General features: G+C 41.7%; 1 protein-coding gene across 7 annotated transcripts in view; it reads right to left on the bottom strand.

The window, feature by feature from the left end:
• Positions 1-26,029, bottom strand: part of CAMSAP2 (calmodulin regulated spectrin associated protein family member 2) — a 171,284-nt gene that overhangs the window by 92,609 nt on the left and 52,646 nt on the right. The window contains exon 2 of one of the 7 annotated variants that reach the window (XM_073356787.1): positions 5,013-5,115. The exons of the other annotated variants lie outside the window; for them this stretch is intronic. Within the exon in view, the coding sequence (XP_073212888.1) occupies positions 5,013-5,087 (75 nt within the window). The 5' untranslated portion in view covers positions 5,088-5,115. The remainder of the gene's footprint in view (positions 1-5,012; positions 5,116-26,029) is intronic. 7 annotated transcript variants of the gene reach the window in all.

The raw sequence follows: 26,029 nt of genomic DNA, 5'->3' as shown, positions 1-26,029 counted from the left end.
ACCACACAGAATGATATAGCACTAGGAAGGGACGACAAGGAGACAACCTCCTCAAAGAAGAGTTTCCTCTTATAATGTGCTAGTCAGGAAACATTTCCCAGCCTCCTACTTAAAGGAAATGTATCAGTAGCATGAGAGAAATGAAAATGGACACTCAAAATTATACCAATCACAATAAGCTTGTTTCCCTTTTGTCATTACTGTAATAAAAACCTTGGCAGCAATAAGCTGCTGACTAAGAGAATTACTAAATCAGACAGCTGACCTATTCATTTCCATCTCGGAAATAAAGGGCTGTGACAGGCCAGCCAGAACAGAGGATGTTAGACAAAAGGAAACACTCTAAGACTGGGATACAGTTCAAGTAGTGGGGGGTAGAGCTGGTCTGTTTTATAAATATATTAAAATATCTTTCCCCTTTCTGGCCCATTAGTCCAAGCCTCCTAAGTAAAAAGCTTTTCTCAGCCAGAGACCAAACGTCAAACATAAATAAAATAGGCTTTCCTCAGCTATAATAATCCTCAAAGAGCAAGACATAACAGTTTGTGAGCCTTTCGACTTCACGTGCACCTTCCCCATTCCTCCCACTCCCCCTCAAAAAATAGACTCCCTGGATGCTCTAGCGTAGTTGAAGGAAGAGGGACTTAGATTCCTCCATGGAGATCCTGCTGTACCACTAACGCTTTTTAATAGAGTACAGGCACGCTGGGGGCTCAATTTCATTTGCAAACATGCAGCGCCTCTGCTTATATGGGACAAAGTGTTAACTCCATCCCTGCAAGCTCCTATTTGAAGTCCGTTCACCTCATCACAGGAACATTTACTGTACTAGATAGAGATTGCTCAAACCTGTCAACAACATTTATTAAAATCTGGAAGGCTATGTAAAAGAGTAACTTAACAGTATTCAAAAATTCCAGTGTCAGACTGCAGCAGATGTAAGTGCCAATGGACATACTAGAAAAATATATTAAGATCTTTTCCATGATTACAGACTTGATATACAGTTTCCAAGAAAACAAAATTTAGCTGGTCTCAATACTCTGCTTTCCTATGATGTAGAGTTCAGTTTATGCAATGGATAAGGGCAAACTACTTAAACAATCAAAAATAATCGAGGGATTTTTGCTTGTTTATTTTTAAACAAAATTATTATGCAGATTTATAAAAAGAAAAGGAGTACTTGTGGCACCTTAGAGACTAACCAATTTATTTGAGCATGAGCTTTCGTGAGCTACAGCTGACTTCATCGGTTGCATACTGTGGAAAGTGTAGAAGATCTTTTTATACACACAAAGCATGAAAAAATACCTCCCCCCACCCCACTCTCCTGCTGGTAATAGCTTATCTAAAGTGATCACTCTCCTCACAATGTGTATGATAATCAAGTTGGGTCATTTCCAGCACAAATCCAGCTTTTCTCACTCCCCACCTCCCCCCCCCCCCCAAACCCACTCTCCTGTTGGTAATAGCTTATCTAAAGTGACCACTCTCCTTACAATGTGTATGATAATCAAGGTGGGCCATTTCCAGCACAAATCCAGGGTTTAACAAGAACGTCTGAGGAAGGGGGGTTGGGGGGGGGGCGAGGAAAACAAGGGGAAATAGGTTACCTTGCATAATGACTTAGCCACTCCCCGTCTCTATTCAAGCCTAAGTTAATTGTATCTAATTTGCAAATGAATTCCAATTCAACAGTTTCTCGCTGGAGTCTGGATTTGAAGTTTTTTTGTTGTAATATTGCAACTTTCATGTCTGTAATCGCGTGACCAGAGAGATTGAAGTGTTCTCCGACTGGTTTATGAATGTTATAATTCTTGACATCTGATTTGTGTCCATTTATTCTTTTACGTAGAGACTGTCCAGTTTGACCAATGTACATGGCAGAGGGGCATTGCTGGCACATGGCATTGCTGTAGCTCACGAAAGCTTATGCTCAAATAAATTGGTTAGTCTCTAAGGTGCCACAAGTACACCTTTTCTTTTTGCGAATACAGACTAACACGGCTGTTACTCTGAAACCTATGCAGATTTATGTTCACAAGAGTCTCTTCCCTCCCTTTTAATTATGCTGAAATTTATATAATTTATCCTTCTGTCATTGATGGAAGCTTATTCTGATAAATAATTTTTTCCAAAAAAGTTTAACACAAAATTCTATTTTTTTAAATTAATTTTTTAAAATTATTTTAATAAAGGCATTAAATTCTGAAGTGATTAGTTCATTTAATACCATCTTCAGTAAGCACATTTTTTCCCTGAAGCCTTTCTTTGTTGAAAATGAAGGGGATAATTAGTTTGGGTCCACATGTTGTTTAAAAGATCATTTAAAAGAAGGCCTAAAACAACTAGAAGGCCTTTCTATTGTCTACGTAAGCAAAATAGAATTGAAGGAGATCTTAAGAAGTGGAGAAGGCTCCTTAATTAATTGGCCAACAAGGTGAAGCAGATGCCAGAGATCACACTTTGCCAATAGGAAGAATATGTAAAGTCTGTTTCTAAATAAATACTTTTTTGGCATCAGAATGAATCTGAAGAATCTAATTTTTCTTCTCTCTTCAGCAGGTGATATAATTGCCAATCTACCTATCTAGGACATGTATTTTCAAGATGAAAACATTAAAAAATAAAAATGAAGTCTTCCAGCCCCTTAAGATGCAGGTTATTCCTATGAGAGGTATTGTATGGAAAAAAAACATAAAATTACCATTGATAAAGTCTACCCCATGAAAAAAACAAAATAATCACTGATAAAGATGGTAAAGGACACAAAAAGTATGGAAGTAGTAAAAATGAAGAGGACAGGTCAATAATCCAGAGCAATCTGGATGTTTTGGTAAGATGGGTGCAAGCAAACAATAGGTGTTTTAATATGACTAAATGTAAATGTATGCATCTAGGAACAAAGAATGTAGGCCACACTTACAGGATGAAGGACTGTATCCTGGGAAGCCATGACTAAAAAAAGATTTGGGGGTCACAGTGGGTAGTCAGCTGAACAGGAGGTCCCAATTTTACACTGTGGTCAAAAAGACTAACACGATACCTGGATGCATAAACAGGGGAATCTCAACTAGGTGTAGGAAGGTGATTTTATCTCTGTATTTGGCAGTCATGTAACTGCTGCTGGAATAGTGTGTCCAATTCCAATGTCCACAATTCAAGAAAGATTTTGATAAATTGGAAAGGGTTCAGAGAAGAGACACACAATGACTAAATGATTAGAAAACACGCCTTATAGTGATAGACTCAGGGAGCTCAATCTATTTACCTTAATAAACTGAAGGTTAAGGGGTGACTTTATTACAATCTGTAAGTAACTACATGTGGAGGAATAAATATTTGATAATGGATTCTTCAATCTAGCAGAGAAAAGTATAACACAGTCCAACCACTGGAAGTTGAAGCTAGACAAATTCATACCAAAAATAAGTCATACATTTTTAACAGTGAAAGTAATTAACCATTGGAACAATTTACCAAGCATTGTGGTAGATTCTCCAACAATGGCAATTTTTAAATCACGAATGGATTTTTTTCTAAAAGATATGCTTTAGGAATAATTTTGGGAAAGTTCTATGGCCTGTGTTATACAGGAAGTCAGATTAGATTATCACTGTGATGCTAGCAGACCAGGTGTCAGGTCACACCAAGGCCTCTGCCTCACTGCACACTGACAAATGCACAGTTGGAAACGAGTCGAGTTTATCTGGCGGTTAGAATAGTTAAAATAAGTATTAGTGTTATAAGAATGTGTGGTGGGGTGGCTGCCCCACACGGGCAGGAGAAGGATTAAGGCAGCCTTGGAGAGGCTGTGCAGAACCCAGCCAATCAGGAAAGGGTTTATTGGGAGAGCCATCAGGAGAAGGCTTGCTGGAGCAGCCAATATATAAAGGGCTGCTCAGCAGAGCAAGGGGCAGGGGTTTTTTTGGAGGGCAAAGGTGAAGGACTATCTGCTGAAGAGCACTGGAGATACTGCAGTGCTGGGTAGGGTAGTGGAGCAATAGGGGAGCTCTTGGCTGACCATAGCCAGACTGAAGCCTTGAAGCAAGGGCAAGGAAGGTGCTAGGGCTACAGGGGAAGTGGTCCAGGGAAAGTAGACAGCGGGAATAGGAGGGGCAATAAGTGGCTGCCAGCTATAGCATCCCTGGGCCAGGACCCAGAGTAGAGGGCAAGCCTGGGTCGTCCCCTGCCACCCCTTTACCCCTACTTGCCAATGAGGAGCGTGGCCTAAATCCAGACTGCAGTTTACCCCTAAAGCCAGGGGCTAGACTAGAGACTGCAGTTGGCCACTGAGGCAAGTGGAAGGATTGAGGACCACCTGTCTCCTGAAAGTGTGGAGACAGCGGGCTGGGGATGGTGGAGACGGTGGAGGAAGTGGAACTAACAGCGAGTGAGACACTGCTAGTAAAAGGCACCCTGGCAGTCCAAGACAGCTAATTCCCAGCACGACCAGCAGGAGGCACCACAGTGGTGGGTCTGCTTATAGGATGCTGCATGTATTCGATTGGAATACTCAAAGGGAATGTCTGTGACTCTACTTTAAGGCTGTATAGAGCCTGAGGAGTTTACACTTGTTACTTGGTTGGTGAAATTTAAGTATAGAACTCACAACCAGTTTGGGGTTTGTGCCCTGCTTCTTCACAGTCTGCCCTGAGGTTGGTACTCATGCTAGTGAGCCACTCTAGACAAGGTAATAATCACAATGGTCCTTTATGGTCCCTAAAATTTCAGTGTTCTCCTGTGTCCCAAGTCACACTGTTTCTAATGCAAGTAATTATATGGTGTTTATATGTGTTATGCTGTATTATCTCAATGCTCCTAGGATTACAGGAGTCTTTTGAAACACAGGCTTTTGCAAATGTTCAAATTCTTACTTTCTATATCAGCTGCTGAATATTTATTCCGAACAGAGTAAGATACTATACTTTAACAGCTTTCAATTCATTTTTAGGCTTATCTCTTGGCTGCATCAAATTATAAATAGCTACTCATAGCAATTGCGTCCTTACCCAGTTGTCTGCAGTAATTTCTAGAAATATCTTGCCATGCCATGAGTCACAGGGAAAACTACTGATATCTTCCATTGCTTCAAAGATACTACATCCTCTGCTTCTGCAAAAAGGTTGATTGGAAGTAATGCAGCATCATAGAAAAAGTTAGTTCTCACCAGAATTTCTCAATTCCCCATCCCTGTGGTCACAGTTTGGGATGACAATCTATACCTGGCAGATATTTATACTGCTAAGACAATCCTATTTTTCTGCATGAGTTCCAATAAGATATTTTCAACCTTAATACTTAGCATTCGCTATGCTTGTTTGGCAACAGACAACAATATCCTCTAAGTGGCTAGCTACAAAAACTAACATAAAATTACTATCACTGCTTAATACCATTAAGTGAAGACCATCTCCCTGGTTGAAACACATCTTTCTTGCAGTAGTTTAACTCTTTTCCTCATCATACAAAGAACCTGTTCAGAACCTGGCAAATTATCTCAGTGCATGAAGTCCTGAGATCTGTCCAACTGTCTTTTCTCAGTAGTTACACATTATTCAGTAACTAAGTCTACATTATTTGGAAGGGACAAGACCAGGGGGATTACACTGATTCTCTCATTTTGTTACAACTCTATCTTTCATCTTGCACCTATAGAAGGACTACATTATCAGATTTTCACATTTTTAACACAGGTGTAATCAATGACATTCTTATCTTTGAGTCACATTTAAATGGGCTATTATATAGAAAAGGCATTATACTGTTTACAGAGTTTAGGAATATTCATCATTGGTGTAACTACTGAAATCAATGTAACTGCATCATGATTGAATTTCTCTCTTAGTGCTCGCTTCTCAAATTGTTACTACTTATGTGGACATTCATTTCATTTCATTCATGCTGTTAAGTGTAGACAAGGCACTATTTTGAGAAAAATACTGCTTGAAAATTCTGATATATAGCTTTCTCTAAAATTACATTTTGAATGAATATATACATCGTTGGCTCCAAGAGTAGGCAAAGAGGACTTAATAAACAACTAAGCAGACTAAACAAGAGCCAAGTTTACCAGAGAAAGTGTGAAAAGTATTTTTTGTTTCCTCTTTCAGAATAGAGGAGCTCCCATTCTACATATTTCTTACTGGAAAATAGGTAATTTGGAATATATCTCGATTTGCTAGAACTGAATTATTCCTCTACAGCAATATTTCATAATTATACTGTAGATTCAAGAGGAAGTAGTTCAAGAGTGAGAATGTGCAACTCCCTAGAAAAGAGGAAGAGATTAATAGCTTTTTCAGGTCAGTTTCTAATCAAACCAGTCTACAAAACCATAGCAATTAATTGATAGAGTTAAGCTCTTATCCTAGAGGAGCAACTCCTGATCCTTTTAAATAGACGCCCTTCTTTTCTAGTGCACAGGAACAGTGATGTAGGGCATGCAGGGAAACACAAATTACTACAGCAGAAAAATACTCATACCCATTTTCTACTAATATTTTGGTCACTGGTTCAAACAGCTCAGGACCCCGGGCAAAAGTCATAGTCCAACAGCTGTTTCGTGGCCCATGCAAAATAAATTGGTCATCTCAGTATATTTCCTAGTGAATGGATATCCACCTCATAAAAACTGCCACTTCAATTCCCTTCTTGAAAATCGAAGCCAAATGGCCAATGACTGAATGGGCACAGAAAGCAGATTACTTTAGTAGCTAAGTCAAGGTTGAGATACATGGGCAGGGCAGTGTGAGGAAATAGTTACTGACTATGCTGTATTGGTTTTGTGACTAAACAGATGACTTCCACTTCCAGCAATTTCATATGCACTAAATTCATATATTTTTTTAAAATACGTCATATAGTTGAACATACGGAGGCACAGAATTTAACTAGGTTCAGGTATACCACCTGCTGAATCCCATTTTAAACACAGAATATAACTCATTCCCTTCTTCTGAATGACCCCTCATTGAGAATCACTGTTTTACAGGACCAGACTGATGAAAGTCAGGAAGACAGATGGTTAAACTGGAGGAAGACAGTAGTCAAGACAGAGGAGGAAGCAGTGGGCTTCTGAAGAGGGTTGAAGAAGGATGCACAGATTCTATCTGGAACACAGGCGTCAACTGATAATCGAACACTCTGGAGGCCAACAAGGAACAGTGCAAGATACAGGAAAAACAGAGAAAAAGAAAGAAGTAAAGATGAGATACAGGCAAGACAGAAATGTCTGAGTTCAGGAGAAGGCTGCAGAGGCAGATGCAGCTGCAGAAGAAAGACTTCAAGCAGCTCTACAGAATAGTGAAAGACCTCTCAGGAAGAACTAGACCATCACAGGTGATGCTGATCAGGGACTCTGATGGACAAATGTTGAAAACTCATTAACAATATGCCAAATGATGGAAAAAACATTTCCATTCCATATCAAACTGACCAGAACTGATGATCACGAACTGGTTCAAGAGAAATGCCAATGCTAAGTAAGAAAGAGAAGAGGGACTGATAACACTCAGTGAAATTAAAACAGCCATCGAAGGCCTCAAACAAGAAAAAGCTCCTGGGGTTGACAGAATTCATAAAAGGTACTAAAGGTGGAAAGTGAAATTCTGATTAAGCAGCTAACAAAACTCTATAATGAAATATGGGTGAAAGAACAAGTGCCACAAGGCTGAAAAGATTGTATCACTGTGGCCTTGTCAAAAAATGGTGATCTTACTCTATGCATGAACTGGAGAGGTACTGTACTACTATCACTCCTGGGCAAAGTATTGGTTACCATTATGCTGAATGGAATGAAAAAGGTAGGGGTATGGAATATTATGAGAAGAACAGGCTGGGTTCTTTCCAGGTGGATAATATTATCAACAGATATTCACTTTTTGACAGATCATCCAAAAAGCTACTGGTTGGCAAAAACTCATTCTAACATTATCAACTTCAGGAACATATTTGAGAGTGTCCACAAACAGACTCTGTGGAATGTGGCTGGAAACTATGGGATATCAGACAAGCTGATCCATCATATGAACTCTTTATTATGTTGAAGTAGATGAGATACAGTAAGATCAGATATAGGTCTAGGTGAGTGATTCAATACTGTGACTGGAGTTACACAAGGGTGTGTGTTATCACCAATCCTCAAAGCATTAGCAATAGACTAGGTGATGAACTGGGTAACAAGAGACAGTATGGATGGTGTAAAATGAGTTAGTGGAGATGAGTTACATGACCTCATCAATGCTTTACTACATATGACATGGAATAGAATGATTACCTTTACATCAGAGGTAGAATAGGAAGCAACAAAAACTGGACTGAAAGTAAATGCAGAGAAAACCAAGATTATGAAAATAGAAAAATGGACAACAGATGCAAAGGTGTATGTGGATGGGAAAGAAATTGAATGGGAAGAAGAGTTCTGCTATCTTGGAAGGGATATTACTTTGAAAATGGCTGCTATTAAGATACTCATAAACAACTGGGAAAAGGAAATACCACTTTTGGAAGAATGAACAACATCTGGTCAAACAGAGGTCTCCACATAGTGGCACCAGTACAAGGGGGGCCATAGCCCTCCCACTTTTTGAAAGTGGATGTGCCTGGCAGCTCCCTTCCCCCGAGGCCCCGGCCAGGCAAGCATGGAGACCGGGAAGTTGTGGGAGCCTCACGGACCCTCCACCTGCCTGTGGTGCGGGGGTCCAGGGGGTGTTGAGAGCAGTCTCAGGCCCGTAGCCCCTGGCCCATGTCCCCACCTCCCAGGCTCCCTGCCCAGCTGGCAGGTGGAGGGTCCGCAACCACTTGCTGGCTTACCACAGCTCCCCTGTGCATCTCTCCCCAACCTGGCTCTGGCCGGCGTCGGGAGGGGTCTTGGAGCTGCAACCCAGCCATAGTAAGAGCTGCGAGGACAGCTGTGGGGAGCCGCGGATCCTCCACCTGCCCTTGGCAGGGAGCCTGGGGGGCGATGACATGGGCCAGGGGTTGCTCTTGGCAGCCGCCTGCATCACAGGCAGGTGGAAGGTCTGCCGCGGTTCCCCACAGCTGTTTGTGTGGTTCTTACACAGCAAAGCCAGGTCAGGGAGAGCTACACACAGCTATGGTGAATCTGGGTCCCTCCACCGACCCTGGGCAGGGGACTTGGGCGGTGGGGACACGGGCAGCAGCTGCTTTTGGGCTCCCTTCCCTCACTCCAGCTTCTGGCTTGGCTGGGGGTTAGGCCTTGGGGGAAGAGGACGGAAAAGGACGGGCCCCTGGGGGAAGAGAAAGGGTGTTGTGGGGGCAGGGCCTCAGGGGACCGTGGCTCCCCCACTTTTGGGAAGGCTCCAACACCTTTGTCTCCACACCAAATTAAAGGTCAGATTATACCATCCAATTGTGCTGAGCGTGCTACTGTACAGAGCAGAGACTTGGCCAAGAACAGGGGCTAACAAAAAGAGACTGGAAGCTGCTCATTACATATGGCTGAAGAAGATATTACATATTTCATGGAAAGACAAAATAACAAACGTGAGAGTAAGGGAGCTGACAGAGCAGGACATGTTAGAAAATATCATTGAAGCAAGAAGGCTAAGAGGTTGGGGCATGTACACTGTATAGAAGATGGAAGGCATGCTAAGCAAGCATTGAATTGGGTACCCCAAGGAGGAAAATGAAAGCAAGAAAGGCTAACAAAAAACTGGCAGAAGACAATAACAGAGGATATTGAATGTGCTGGAAACACCTGGGAAGAAGCACCACAACTAACAAGTGATCTTGATCAGCGGAGGAACTGGACTGCCCGATGTGTCAATGGCACAGGACGAACTAAGGTCTTAGGTCAGGTTGTAAAGTCAAGCGCTAAAAAATTAGACAATGCTTACTACAGCCCCCTTCTGCATATGCTTTATGATACAGTCTTTAATTTTATGATCACATACTATTTTTCCACAATTATTTTTTTTCTGTTACACTGATGTAGTAAATCGACCTCCCCTAATGGCATGGAACCATGGTCATCCTGCTGAGGTTAACATAATGCAAGTATACACAGTGAATGAACTATGCTGACCCTAACAGTCCTCTAAGCAGCTGACTGGCAATGCCCCATTCCCTACAACAGGGACTTCCCTGGTCACAATTGTAAACTCAACTGCCCTACGGATACAGAAACTGGACTTCCCAAAACCTCCCACATTTTTGAAATGCCTTTTCCTGATTGCCCACCTTAGGGAGTACACCTACCAGCTCACCCTTGTTGCGTGCAACTGCCCCACTGACAATGCCAGCTCTATGCACTAGATGGGCTCCTGCATGGAGTAGACAGGAGGTATTGGATCTCCTAAGCCTGTGGAGAGAAGAAGAGGCCATGCAAGCACAGCTATGGACCAGCCACAGAAACATGCACATCTATGAACAGATTTCACTTGCTTATCTCTGCATCTTTCAAGCAAGAACCCTTCCTTTTCTATTGCTACCCTGAGATACCAGATGAGAGTACCTCCCTGCACTTTTTGTATTGATCATTATGGTGACATGATTCATTATGCCTGAAAAAGGACTACTTTAATTCTGAATGTAGTGTGCAATTTGATACACAGTTCCAATGTGCCATTTATGAGCTCTTACAAACTAAAAAAAAAAAACAAACAAAAAACTTAAAAGGAAAAAAATGTGTCTAATCTTTTAATCTGCAAGTTAAATGAGCGACACACATACAACATACCAAGCCTGAAGAGAATCAGTGTAATGGTATTCCGTTTAATCACTATGTTCTTCAACTATGAAATTATTGCAAGAAATGACACCACACTTCTCTCTATTTCCTGGTATAAAACAAATGTAATTAGCTCACAAACTGGAAAATAAATCAAACCAAACATTATCCTCTTATCCCAATTTGGTCTTTAAATTTTACATCGACACTTAAAACTGCAGCTAAATACGTTCATCTGGACTGTGTAAGGTAGCACTACTTTAAATGCCAGCTATGGCATACAATTAAATTTACAGCATAGTAATTATCAGTAAAATTATTTAAAAGGCCAATATTTCAAATGGTATCTCAACCTATCCTTTAATTTTCTATGCACAAGAATTTCCATGTTTAAATTGCTTATGCAAATTCAGCCGACAGCAGCCGTTGAAAAGTATGAGTTACGACATATGCAAAAGGTTGCAAAAATGCTTCCGCAGACAGATACCATATTAGTCTAGGCCTGGGTAGAGTCTACTGTGATATCATTTTTCACTGCAGCAAGTATAAGACAAAACTCCTGGTGACTGAGTAATGAATGTCTTTCTACTCTAGAAAAAATATGTTTGAAATATAACATTAATGGTGCTATAATCTCAAAAACAAACACATTTTGCATAATGAGTTCAATTAAAAAATACTAAACCACAATCAAATACAACAAATAAATATAGTAGAAGATGAACAGCAAATCTTTGTTCTTACTGCCTAGCCTAGTACTGCCTAGCCCTCTTCATCCTAATTTACTCCCTAAACTAGAAACAAGCTACATACTGAGATAAATTTATTGGGAGCCAGGAACATTATGCTGCAACTAAAATGAGGTAGAATAGTAAATGTTTCACCTTTAAACAAACAAGTTAAAACACAAAGAAAGTAGGATCTACTTTTTCATGTTACAATACTAAAATAAAACTATTTAGACCACTCTATTAGCAAACAATTATAGCAGTATTTGAATTGTGCCAAGTTCAAAACTTTTTTTTTTTAAAAGGCATTTCTGCAGGTGTATGGTGTTTTCATTTGGTTTGAGAAATCAATCCTGAGGTCAGTAATGAGGAATGAGGCTGAGGGCTCAAGTTAAAGCTACTCCAAACCACCAAAGAAACAATGCAGCAATATAGAAAATCTAAACCCCATTCTTTCTACTCATAGGAGAGATTTGATTTAAGCTGTAAAGAAGAAAAGTAGTCCAAAGAAAATAGTCATTTTATAACAAAATTATTCCACTGCAGTGTTTGGATTTGAGACACTGTACAACTATGAACCTGAAAGAAAAAAAAGAAAGAAAAATGAAATCAACTTCACTGAGCATAAAGCAACAAGTTGTCTCAACCTCCCTCTTCCTGGGCACACACCTTGTTCAACACCTTATCTCTGGGTCACTACTATGGTCCTTTACGCCTCTAAGCTTCCTCTCAGGACATCTGCCTGTGAACATCTGATGATCTTGGCTGCTTTTCCTAACTCTATTTTGGAGGTTCTTCAGATCTCTTCATTTTAGTACATATCCAACTTCAGGGGTGGAAAAAACCACTAAATATTTGGTAACCAGTGTGAAAATTAAAACTTTCAGCGACCCTTCTACTTATTAGGCTTTTCCTCAGGGAGTAACCTTATAAAGCCCAGTAGTGTTGTGTCAGCTATGTATGCAACACATGTATTGCATGCCAAGAATTCACAAAAAAAAGTGTATTCTACAAAAATATAGAAGTCCTACATGTAATCAATTTGTTCATGTTGGCTATCTTCTTGTTTTGCTAGAAAAGTGTGCAACGCTCCAAGTTGCATCACATTGCCTAGGCAACAAGGCTCTGCAGGCAGTTGACTTCCTGACTGGCTGTGTGTTGGAAAAAGAAACTAAGACATGCAAGTGTAGATTTGAATTGCCCATGATAGAACAGAGCTAGAGGCACAACTTCTTCATGAGGATGGAAAGTTTAGTGCAAAATTTGTTCACTAATTCATTTAGTACAAGAGACTAGGCAATAAAAAACAGAAATAAGGAACTGAAGGCCAAAACTAAAAACATAATTAGTGAGTACTTACAGAAAAGTAGGAGAAGAGCTGAAATGAGGTATACAAATGTGAATGAATCTATAGGTGTATTGGAAACAAGCAAGCTATATTGCTGGCCCTGTCTACTTTTCATCAGTGAAAAGAATTTGTGGAATAAAGCAGGATACAATGACCTAAATAACCTGCACAATTTCTGCAGATGTCAGGAAACTGGCCAACATCATCTAACAGCCTGTATGAAGTTACAAAGTTTTGGGCAAGATCCTATTTATCTTCAGTTAGGTGAGCAATAGAGAACTGCTGTGAAAAACACAATGAAAAAGTTTGCCAAAATATGGATATTTTGCAAAGACTAATTTGTGTTCTTTCTCATCTCTGAGAACAAGAGTTGGTATTTCATAGGCATAACAAATCAGATGATGCTCTGTTATACACTGGTGAGACCTCATCTGGAATATTGTGTGCAGTTCTGGTCTCCCATGTTTAAGAAGGATGAATTCAAACTGGAACAGGTACAGAGAAGGGCTACTAGGATGATCCGAGGAATGGAAAACTGTCTTATGAAAGAGACTCAAGGAGCTTGGCTTGTTTAGCCTAACCAAAAGAAGGCTGAGGGGAAATATGATTGCTCTCTATAAATATATCAGAGGGATAAATACCAGGGAGGGAGAGGATTTATTTAAACTCAGTGCCAATGTGGACAAAAGAACAAATGGATATAAACTGGTCATTGGAAGTTTAGACTTGAAATTAGACAACGGTTTCTAACCATCAGAAGTTCTGGAATAGCCTTCCAAGGGGAGGGAGCAGTATAGGTGCTGACTCCGTGGGTACTCTGGGGCTGGAGCACCCACAGGGAAAAATTGGTGAGTGCTCTGCACCCACCGGCAGCTCCCCGCCCCTCTTCCCCCCACCCCAGCTCCGCTCCGCCTCCTCCCCTGAGCGCGCTGGGCTCCGCTTCTCCGCCCAGCTCCCAGTATTTGCACTGTGAAACAGCTGTTTGGCTGGGAGGGAGGGAGGGAGGGAGGGAGGGAGGAGGGGGAACGTGGCACGCTCAGGGAAGAGGCAGGGCTGGGATTTGAGGAAGGAGTCCAATAGGGGCAGGGAGGGGGCGGAGTTGGGTGGGGACTTTGGGAAAGGGGTTGTAATGGGGGCAGGGCAGGGGGTGGGCCGGAGGGGTGAGAGCACCCACTGGCGCCGGGGAAAGTTGGCGCCTATGGGGAGCAGTGGAGGCAAAAGACATATCTGGCTTCAAGACTAAGTTTGATAAGTTTATGGCAGGGATGGTATGATTGGATAGCCTAATTTTGGCAATTAATTGATCTTTGACTATTAGCGGTAAATATGCCAAATGGCCTGTGATGGAATGGTGGGATCTGAGTTACTACAGAGAATTCTTTTCTGGGTGTCTGATTGGTGAGTCTCGCCCACATGCTCAGGGTTTAGCTGATCGCCATATTTGGGGTTGGGAAGGAATTTTCCTCCAGGGCAGATTGACAGAGGCTCTGGGGGGTTTTTGCCTTCCTCTGCAGCATGGGGCACGGGTCACTTGCTGAAGGATTCTCTGCACCTTTAAGTCTTTAAACCAGGATTTGAGAACTTCAATAGCTCAGACATAGGTCAGTGGTTTGTTACAGGAGTGGGTGGGTGAGATTCTGTGGCCTGCATTGTGCAGGAGGTCAGACTAGAGGATCATAATCGTCCCTTCTGACCTTAAAGTCTATAATTCTAGGGCAATTATATAGAAACCTTAGAATTAGTCAGAAAGTTCGATCCTTTACTCAATCAGCATTTGGAAACCTCTACTCTTTTTTTCTGGAACATCTAGCAGAATTCAGAATGACCTCACTGAAGCAGTATAATGCCCAACTTAATGTCATTGCCAAAGAAGTTGAGGAAACACCCTTTGTTGCTATTTTATTTGACAAAACCTCAGATATTGCCCAAAGTCTCAGCTTTCAATTGTACTGCGTTATATGATCAAGAATGGTAATGTTGCAGAACACTGCTGCTTTTACTGAGGTTAGTAACAATCTAACAACATCATCCTTTGCCAGCATGTTGTACCAGAAGTTTAAATTAAGTGACAAGTTGGCAGCTGAGACATATGATGGTAGAGTGGTAATGACAGATGATGTAACGTGTTCATTAAAAGTTCCCTGTGCACTTTTTGTTCATTGCTATGCTTACATTTTAAATCTTGTCCTTGGTTCCGCAGCAAACTGTATCAGAGATTTTCTTCAAAAATTTAGAAGGAATATCTGCATTTTTCTCTCAATCTCCGAAGTAGGCTGAACTTCTTCAAAACATAGTTAAACAAAGACTGCCTTCTCTTTGTGCCACATGGGGGAATTTTCATTCAAGGCTTGTGAAGCAGAGTAGAGAAATTCTGATTGAACTTCTCAAAGTGTGCAAAATCCAGTGTGGTAAAAAATCCAGCAGACTAGGACATTCAGGCTTTTTCCTCAGTCCAGGGTTTTCTGATCATACTTGATGATTGTCAGTTTCTATTTCTCCTTTGCCTCTACAGCAACATTTCTGAAGTGACAGAAGTGTTGTTTGACATTCTTCAAAGATGTATGATACTAGGTTTTGAATTCAGCAGATCTGAGACACAATAGAGCAAATTTGCTGAAAACAACATATTTTTGATGAGTTTTGGAAAGAGGTGTTCTGAGCTAGGTTACATGAACCTTGGGGAGAAAAAAAAAATCAGGAGAAGGCCAAACATAAGTGACTCTTCTTTGAGGTTATCGACAATATCAGCAAACAGCTATTAGTATGCTTTGAAGGTATGAACTTGAATTTGTCCAGATGCTGAATCCAAAAAGATTCAACAAGTTCCAGACACATTTTTGGTTGATGCTCTTGAATATCTGGAAGCATCTTAGCTGAATAATTTTGATATTAGTTGCTTTCTGAACTGGTGTGCTGTGTACAACTGAGAACATCTGCAAAGAGAAAGTGCATTTCACTTGCACAGAACTATTCATATGCTGTATTAACATATATGCCTTTCTGAGATCAACAAGTTGGCTGCCTTAATTCTGATTATCCCCTACTCTATGGCCATGGAGGAAAGATCTTTTTCAGCCTTAGAGCACATTAAGACAATCGCGGACACAGGGCAACAACTGACTATCCAACTTGGCTTTACTAACCATCTCAAAAGGAACTGCTGCAGTATCTGCGCAGGTTACCAGATTTCTATGACCTAGTCACCAAGCAGATTTTTAAAAAAAAAATAGAAGAATGGATTTGTTATTTCAGTAGAAAGATTAGGTAATCAAATTGTGACAATAAACATCCCTATACTCACACCCTACACACTACGGTAATAATCTTTGTACAAAATATGCTTTGAATGGAAGCCCCATTTACATAGAAATCACATAGGGGGATGGGAAGCACACAGGAACAGAACAACATAAGGACATCCAGCCTCTTGAAACAAGGTAATTGAACTTTGCAAGATACAGGCAAGAACAGACGCCATCTTTGGCATCCATCACTAGACAGACACATGAAGCCAGAGCTCTTGCAAACTGAGAAAGATGGGTCCTTCAACCCAGGATGGAGGGGTTGAAGTCTCTGAAACTGAATATAAGTGAGGAACTTGCATAGGCAAAGATCTTTCACCTAAGACGACAAAGAAAGCCAGCACCTTGTACTTCTGTGGAAGGTCCAGAACTAGGAAAAAGTCAGCCATGGCTGGGCACTGGAGAGGGAAACCATCTTGAACAAAGCCTGTATCTTGGCAGATTACGTTTTAGATCTTAAAAGTGTATTTAGTTCTGTTTATTTAGTTCTGTTTTACTTGTACCCCTTTCTATCTTCATTCTTTATACCTGAAAGCATTTAATCCTATGTATAGTTTGTTAATAAATTTATTTCATTTTTACCATAAACAAATTTTCAGTGTGGCATTTAAAGGGAAGGGTGTATTTACCCCCAGTTAACAACCTGTGATGTGTTTTGTGTCTTTAGAGGAACAAAAACCTTACTATCTCTATGAACAGTCCAGGAGAGGGCTGGACATTGCAGAGCACAGGGTTTTGGGAAAATATGGGACGGGGAGTGTGCCGGTATCACCCTGCAAGTAGTACAAGCTGCAGGGCTGCAGACAGGCTGCTGGGGTCGGAGCTGCAGAACCAGGGCTGTCTAGCATACAGACACTCTGAGTGTGACCTGCATGCTGGTAGGCTGGTTGAGAGTGGTCCAGGTTGCAAGCTACAACAGCAAAGCAATGTGAGGCACCAAAGGCTACCCCTCAGTGGTCTGGACTGAAACAGAATATTAATGATCAGTGAGTTATTAGTTTTCAAATGATACCTCACGAAGCATATTTTGTACGAAGATTATTACAATGGTGTGTAGGGAGTGACTAGAGAGGTGCTTAGTATCTCACACTTATTTGTATATTCTTAGCTTTCATTATATTTGACTACTAGCATTTGCCAAAAAAAAATTATTTGGTTTATCAATCACTATGTCTACATAAGAAAAAAAGATTTTTTTCTGTCATCTAAAAAGTCATTGCATGCCTTACGAAAAATGCCACAGCACACCACTGCTAACATAGCTTCCCTTTTTGATCACAGTCTAGCTCTCCAACCCGTTCTGTGGATCTGCCCCCTCTCTCCTCAGGAGCCAACCGATAACACTCAAATTCAAAACCCCCAAAGTCCAAGCAAACAGTCTGGGTGGAGCGCAAGTTTCTGTGTCTCTGTGCACCTAGTGACATATGTTCTTTTAGTTTTCACCCAATAACATATCCATCATACTATTCCACTTAACAATATTTATCTTATAGCATCATCTCTTATCATACAATTTCAAATTCACATAGTCCATTCTCTAAACAAGTGTACTTCTAATAATCTAAAGTTGTATTAGTAACAAAGAAATGTGTTTGTATCATGTGATTTTTAAACTGACAGTGTCCCTTTAAATGCAAAGTCACATAAGAACATAGGAAAACAATTTAGATGGTTAGACACCCAACTTTGTGCTTTAATCGTAAGAGTATCCTTCCTTGATATGTAACCAGAAAGATCTGAGTATAAATTCCTGATTTTTTTTATTAATTCCAATTTTGCAACAGTTGTATGATTTATAAATGTAGATATTTACATATGGAAAGTGAGATAGAGCAATGCTTTGAAAACCAGGGCTAAAACATCTTATCTTGAGAAAGTATATATGTAAATCTGCATTCACAACCTTTTAATATTCAATGACTCATTAGTATGTGTCATAAACATAATTATAAAGGGAAGGGTAAACACTTTTAAAATCCCACCTGGCTAGAGGAAAAACCCTTTCACCTGTAAAGGGTTAAGAAGCTAAGGTAACCTCGCTGGAACCTGACCAAAATGATTAATCAGGAGACAAGTAAGTACAGTACAGTAAGCTGTACTGAACAGGATGGTAAATACCTTACAGGGTAATCAGATTCAAAACATAGAGAATCCCTCTAGGCAAAACCTTAAGTTACAAAAAGACACAAAAACAGGAATCTACATCCCATTCAGTACAGCTTATTTTCTCAGCCATTTAAAGAAATCACAATCACATAAGACTCCATTCCTGTTCTGTCGTGTCTCCCCATCTCCTCCCCCCCCCCCCGAAAAAAAGCATCACACAGACAGAGAGAGAGGCTTTGTTTCTCCCTCCCCCCAGCTTTTGAAAGTATCTTGTCTCCTCATTGGTCATTTTGGTCAGGTGCCAGCGAGGTTATCCTAGCTTCTTAACCCTTTACAGGTGAAAGGGTTTTTCCTCTGGCCAGGAAGGATTTTAAAGGTGTTTACCCTTCCCTTTATATTTATGACAGTATGTTATTAAGAAAGTAACCACTTTTTTTATTCACATTTACTCAACTGGAAAGGAAGGCATTTTCAGATATTAAAAACTTCAGATGAAAATGTATTAACTCTTGAGCAAACATTTGAAAACAAAGGGCAACCACAGATAATCCACAGTGTGAACAGAAATCTCTCTTAAGTGTTATCCACACAGCAAAGGAGATGATTTTCCTTTTAGTGTGTATGTGTGAAGTATTAGATATTCAATCCTCTTTGAATAAGTGTTGCAAGACTGAGCTTAAACTGATATATCAACTATATAAAGGGATCACCTCAACTCACCACTGAACTGCAGCCAGCCCTGCAGTGAAAACAAGTTTTTCAATTCACAACAACTCAATGTCAAAGATTAGGACATAAAGCAATGAACAGTTTATTTACATGAAACTGTAGAGTGAATTTTGTAAGGCAGAATACTATCCATTATAATCTGGTTAGAAAATAGGGTTCAACATCACCACCCATCCTGCAAGAAGTGCTGTAGAATCTTTGCTGATCACAAGCTAGGAAAATATTTAAGTATACAGCAAGGGCCTTCAATGTGAACATAATCCTTATAAACTGCAAATTCTCTGCTGGCACAGCTCAACTGAAGTCAATGGAGCTACATCAGTTTACACAAGCAGAGTATTTGGCATATTTTTAGAAGAATCATTGATTTAAAAATATACACTACACTTCAATTGAATGAAATAGGCAAAAGGAAAAATCTTATACCAATGAACTCAAACATCTCCATAAGAATGGCCATACTGGGTCAGACCAAAGGTCCATCCAGCCCAGTATCCTGTCTACCGACAGTGACCAATGCCAGGTGCCCCAGAGGGAGTGAACCTAACAGGGAATGATCTAGTGATCTCTCTCCTGCCATCCATCTCCACCCTCTGACAAACAGAGGCTATGGAAACCATTCCTTACCCATCCTGGCTAATAGCCATTAATGGACTTAATTTCCATGAATTTATCCAGTTCTCTTTTAAACCCTGTTATAGTCCTAGCCTTCACAACCTCCTCAGGCAAGGAGTTCCACAGTCTGACTGTGCGCTGAGTGAAGAACTTCCTTTTATTTGTTTTAAACCTGCTACCCATTAATTTCATTTGGTGGCCCCTAGTTCTTATATTATGGGAACAAGTAAGTAACTTTTCCTTATTCACTTTCTCCACACCACTCATGATTTTTATATACCTCTATCATATCTCCCCTTAGTCTCCTCTTTTCCAAACTGAAAAGTCCTAGCCTCTTTAATCTCTCCTCATATGGGACCCGTTCCAAACCCCTACTCATTTTAGTTGCCCTTTTCTGAACCTTTTCTAATGCCAGTATATCCTTTTTGAGATGAGGGGACCACATCTGTACACAGTATTCAAGATGTGGGCGTACCATGGATTTATATAAGGGCAATAAGATATTGTCCATTTTATTCTCTATCCCTTTTTTAATGATTCCTAACATCCCGTTTGCTCTTTTGACTGCCGTGTCATATACATGTTGCATATTTTCTACATGTTGCATATATTTTCTCTGCACGGCATAGAACTATATTAATCGTGGAATAACTATTTTAACTGATTACAAATATTGTGAGGTTATATTAAAGTAATACAGGTTTTGTAGTCACTCTATTGCTATGGTCGAGTTAACTTTCCATTATATGTCCTAATTTGAGAAGTTTAATCTTGGTTGTTGCAAATTAAATGGAGCAGATACCTGGAATATAAATTGCCTTGTTATATTATCTTTAAAAGAGTTTGAAAATTTCAAGCTAACTAATTATTACAGCGAAAAAATGGTAATATTTTTTATTTGCAAAAATAGGTTCTGAGATGGTGTTAATTCTACTTCTGGACCAATCTTCAAGCAATTGTCAATGAGTAACTAACATTACAAAAACAACTCACGCTTCACTTTCCTAGTTTTTTCAAAAAGTTATGAAAATGGTACACTCTCTTCAAGGACACCCTCTCTCTAAACACAAACTCCTCCCTAGGAAAAGATACACATTATAAAGCAGGGAGAGTCCTCCAAGTTAGTAGATGCAAGTTACAGAAGCCATATATCCAAGTTAAGATGATAGCCAAAGCATTTCAATATGTTTCTCAGCCTGTCTGGGTGGACAGGTTTTGTGTGTCAGCTTTTCACTAAAAGTAGGTTGTTCAGGGAAAAAACCCACACAGAAGTAATCAGATTAACAATAGTATGTGGTACTGTGTATAGATGAATGAGCACATGCTTGGGAGTTGAAAGGTCTTGAGTTCTAATCCTGCCTCTGTTCCTCATTCACTACATGACCCTGAACTAGTCACTTTTGTCTTAGTTTTCCCATCTGTTCAATGGAGATCACAATATTGACCCTCTTACCCTGGGGTGTTGTGACAATTAATTAGTTAATGTTGAACATATAAAGTGCTATGTAAGTGCATACTATATAATCTAGACTAATGTCATTAACAAGTGACAGGCAGTGGAAGAAGTAGAATAAGTATTTGCATGCATATATACATCAGCTTTCATTTGTTTTGTATATGAAAAGATACCTATTTGAGCTCTGTTGTCCCTTTAAATACTTGGATGTATGCCTTTCTAGGCAGGGCAATGCAAGCAGCTCCCTTGGAACTGGAGACAGATCAGTATAGGGACACTTGGACTACTGCCACTTGATTATCCTAACCCTGAGTGAGTTTGGTGGATGAGTGAGGTGGTGTGATCAAAGGACCATTACCACTGTCCTGGCAGGTAGGAAGGGAATTAGATGGACTACTGCCAAAGTGACTGGGAGGGGAGAGGTATTTTATTTTTTTGTTTGCGTATACATTCTGTTGTTGTGTTTTCCTACGTTTATGACCATGCTGCCATTCCCCTAATAAAAATTTCCTTGCTTCTATTTTGCAGTGTTGGTCGCAGGATATTAGAGAGACAAGGTGAGGTAATATTTTGTACACAGTCTGAGAGCACTTCCAGGGGAGGAAGTTCTGCCTATTAAGGACACTCAGAGAATGCTTCCTTTTCCTAGGTTTCTGTCTGGGAGCTCCAGCTTATTTAGTTATTTGTCAAGAAGGACCTTAAATATATTGAACCTGACCCATTTTGTTGCCCAAAAGATTACATAAAAACAGATCTATTTCTCCTGTGTGAGGATATATTTAATATTTGTACAGTGCCATGTGTATGCAGGACATAGTCCCTGCCGCAAAACATCTTACACTCTGTGCTTAATTTGTGCCAGGGCTAAGCCCTGGTATCTCTAGGCTTGGCAGATCATAGCCCTGGCACCTCTGGGCAGTGCCTGATTTGTTCCAGGGCTTGCCGGGGCTGAGCCCTAGCATTTCTGGGCTTGCCATGTCAGTTACTGGTCCAGGCGCAGGCAGCAGGAGGCTCATGCTGTCCACAAAGTGCCCTTCCTCCACTGGGGCTCCAGCTGCTTCACCCATAGGTTAGAGCACTGCTGCTTCACTGACACCCCTGCACAAGGCCAGCAGCACGCTGAGTCTGCCCGATGCCCAGTGGGTGTACCTGTGGCTAAATCGGTGCAAGCTGAGCTCTGCGCCCTGGGCAACAAGTCCTTCAAGGGCAGGGATGACACCTCCCAGCAACGCTTCCACCAGTGCCCTTTTGCCTTCCTGGGGGACTCCTGCAAGGAGACTGCTGCCCCCGGGAGGCCCTGGAGAGACAGAGACTCCCCAGTGCTGGCAATCAGGAGAGAGGTACAGCGTCAGGGACTGGAGAGGTGACTGTGTAGCTGGGGCGCAGTGCGGGGCAGGAGAAGCTAGGCACCAGGGCAGGAGGGGGCAAAGGCTGCCCATCCCCTCCACCCCCCCCCACTGGGAGAAGGTGAAAGCTGGTCCTGATTCTGGACCCCCTTACATGAGGGGTGGGCTGCTCTTCCCTCCCAGGCGATTCCAGCCGAGCACATGCCCCGATCCAGGATGAGAGCACAGTGATAGGGGTTCAGGTGGTGGTCCCGTAGCCCTTTTATACAGGAGTGATGGAAAATTAACACCCTCCCCCAGGCATTGAGAGAGCAATGGGGATGGGGGTGGTTGGTGGGGTAGCGCTGCTCTCCCACATCCTCTGCCCCATTTGGAAACCAAAGCTCCCCCCCACCCCGGACAATAGCGCAGGGTGTGGGGGTACGTTCGGCATGGGTGTTTGTGATGGGGTGCAGGTTGCATGGAAGATAGGTGGGGCTGGGGGTGCGCAGGGAATGGGGGGTTGCATGCAAGGTGTTCAGAATGGGGGGTGCATGGGGGATAGACACAGTTGGGTGAATACACTGTGTGCGATAGCTGGTGCATCAGAGCTTAATTTGTGCTGGGGCTTGCCAAGGCTGAGCCCCGGCACCTCTTTCATTACAAATTAAGCACTGCTTAAAACTATACCTACTCCTGTGGACAATGACAAAATGTCCTCTTTTAGTTTAAAAAATGTATCTGAACAGAAGAAATAGCCAACAAAAAGTGGGTGAGACACAGGTTGGACCAGGATTTTGATAAATAAAAGATGACATGACTAGTATTGCTATGTTGTATAAAGCTTGTAATTTCAGATCTATCACGGATCCACAGGATCTGTGCTATGCCGCAACTTTTCAACAGTCTGTTGGAGGAACCCCTTCTGTATGGCAGATCCTCGCCCCCCACAGGTATTACTCTTCCTTCAGGGTAGGCCACGCTGCCTCTGAAACTGAGCCTTTGGGCATTAGCACTCCTGCTGCACATTGAGCTCTCTCCAGCAGGTCCAACTGGGATAGACTCCTGGTCAGAGACTTGTACTCTTTTCAGAGACTCATGCAACTCATTCAAGTATATGTAGTGCCAGCTGGCAGCCTTTTCAAAATAGACACGGGTTTATTAGTCAACTGAAACAAAGCATCAGAAGACCTTAGGTTAGCAGAGAGAAATAAGGCTAAAACTTAATCCAGCGGTTCTCAAATTGTGGGTCGGGACCCAAAAGTGGGTCACAACCCCATTTTAATGGGGTCACCAGGACTGGCTTAGACTTGCTGGTGCCCAGGACCAAAGCCCGAAGGCTTCAACCCCAGGCAGCAGGGCTCAGGTTACAGGCCCCCTCTGCATGAGGCTGAAGCCCTTGGGCTTTGGCTTTGGCCACCCCACCCAGGGCAGTGGGATTCAGGCTTTGGCCCCTGCAGCTGGGGTAGCGGGGCTTGGGTGGGCTCAGGCTTTGGCCCCCTCTCCTGGGATTGTGCAGTAATTTTTGCTGTCAGAAGGGGGTCACAGGGAAGGAAGTTTGAGAACCCCGACTTAGTCCATCTGGCCAAGTCAGTGCCATTAGCTAGCCCAGCTGCTATGAATTCAATTTCCAGCTCTCTTCCCCTTTCTCAGTCCCAGGTGAGAGCTGTTGAGTCCCTCCCAAAAGCGTACTCTTAACCCCTTCTATCACCTCTATGTCCTTTATCTTTATTAGAGCCATGCAGAGTTCACATAACAGCAAGAAGTGCCAGCAGGTGGCTAAGTGTGGATTGTTCAGTGGTTGAGGTTTCCATTGTCAGATGTTCTGTTGATTTGGATCCCTTTCAACCAGTTCTTTAACGACCCATTCAGTCTGCCCCAGACAATGAGGTGACATACACTTGTTCTGTTCTGGTGTCTCCTGTTCTGCCCCTAAGCAGTTTCATCCTCTTTGCACCCACTGGGTAGCAATGAAAGGTACAGAGAGAAACAGACACGCATAAGAATCAAAAATATTACAAAAAATATTTCATCACACGTTTTTCTTAAATTGAGATAAGGGTAGAGAAAGATAGGAGGAGCAGAAGCACTGGAACAAAGACCAGCAGTGGAAAGCTAAACTCAAGTCAGAGTTCTCATGAGGGTTTGGAGGAGAGTGTGGCAGGGATACAAGGATACTCTCCTTGTGATCTGCTAGGTCACTCCAATCCTTGACTTTCCTTGTGTCCCTGCCTTGTGTCCCTGTACTGGGACAAGAGGTTATTCCAGGTGGTATTGGCAGCAAGGAGGACAGGGAACCAAAAACACAAAGGTGCAGTTTGGAGAAAGAGACAAAAGGAGTAAAAACATTTTAAAAAAAATATAAAAAAATAAAATAAAAAAAAATAAAAAAAATAAAAAAAAATAGGGAGCATCAGTCTTTTAGAAACAGTATGAAACCACTGCTGTATTGTTTGGACATTTTGTCAACTTGAACACAGGGATCTGAGTTACTACAGAGAATTCTTTCCTGAGTGTCTGGCTGGTGAGTCTTGCCCACACATGCCAAAACTGACTAAGCTCTGTAAGGTGGAATTTCAAGAGGATGGTGTGTCAGACCATTCTATGTATCACAGAGTTTTGTAACTCTTGTGTAGAGACGAATGAATTATATTTTTAATTGCATCAATCCACAATGGCTTTCCCACTGTGACGTTCCCCTCTGGTGTTATCTGGACCGGTGATCTGCTAGGTCACTCCAATCCTTGACTCTGGGAGCCAGCCTTACCCTGCTCTGCTGTGAGAACCCCCACTCCTTGTCTGTTCATGCACAGCCTTTGGCATGTAAGCAGCTCCTTGGATTGTGCAACCGAATGACACTAGCCAATATCTCGGGTCCCAGACACAACCCTAGGAAACCTCTGTCTTGTAGCGTCCAGTTATGCCTGCTGCATGCTGCAAGCTTATGTGAGTTCATCAATTTAACAAAGAAATTGATATGTACCAGTCTTGTTATCCCAAGGGGAGTCTCTGACATACTTCAAACCAAACTCACTGCTTCAGATATAACAAATGAACAGATTTATTAACTATAAAGTTTGATTTATAATCACTTCAAATCTAAGCATAACAAGTCAGATTTGGTCAAATGAAATAAAAGCAAAATGCATTCTAAGCTGATCCTAACACTTCCAATGCCCTTACAAACTTCTCACCACAGGGTGGCCGGTTGCTCTTCAGCCAGGCTCTCCCCTTTGTCAGCCCTTCAGCTGTTTGGTGTGGTGTCTGTAGATGTAGGTGGAAGAGCATGGCAAATGTCTCTCCCTTTTATCATGTTCTTTCTTCCCTCTTGGCTTCACCCCCTCCTCCCCCCGACTTCAGAGTCAGTCCCAAACTGACCAAAAGAAGGGGGGTGAGTCACTCGAGAGTCCAACAGAGCCTTTTGTTGCCGCCTAGGCCAGCATTCTTTGTTCCTGTGACGCTGGACTGGGTTTGTCCCATACATGCCCTGATGAGGTGTGAACTGCCTCTTAGCTCTTGGAGAGTTTTTGCCTGGGCTTATTTTAAGCCATGAAGACACATTTTCAGCCTCATAACCATCTACATGAAATTATAAACTATAACATTACTGTAACAACAGTTACTATTACATCACTATATGCGTCATGACTCAATGCATCATGAGCCTTCTGAAGACACCCGACATGACAAACTTTGCATTGGATACCACACAATCATTTTATAAGGA

The sequence above is a fragment of the Lepidochelys kempii genome, chromosome 8 (genome assembly GCF_965140285.1).
Source record: "Lepidochelys kempii isolate rLepKem1 chromosome 8, rLepKem1.hap1, whole genome shotgun sequence".
Lineage (NCBI taxonomy): Eukaryota > Metazoa > Chordata > Testudines > Cheloniidae > Lepidochelys > Lepidochelys kempii.
Note: the sequence above shows the minus strand (reverse complement) of the source record. Positions and strands in the feature narration are given on the sequence as shown.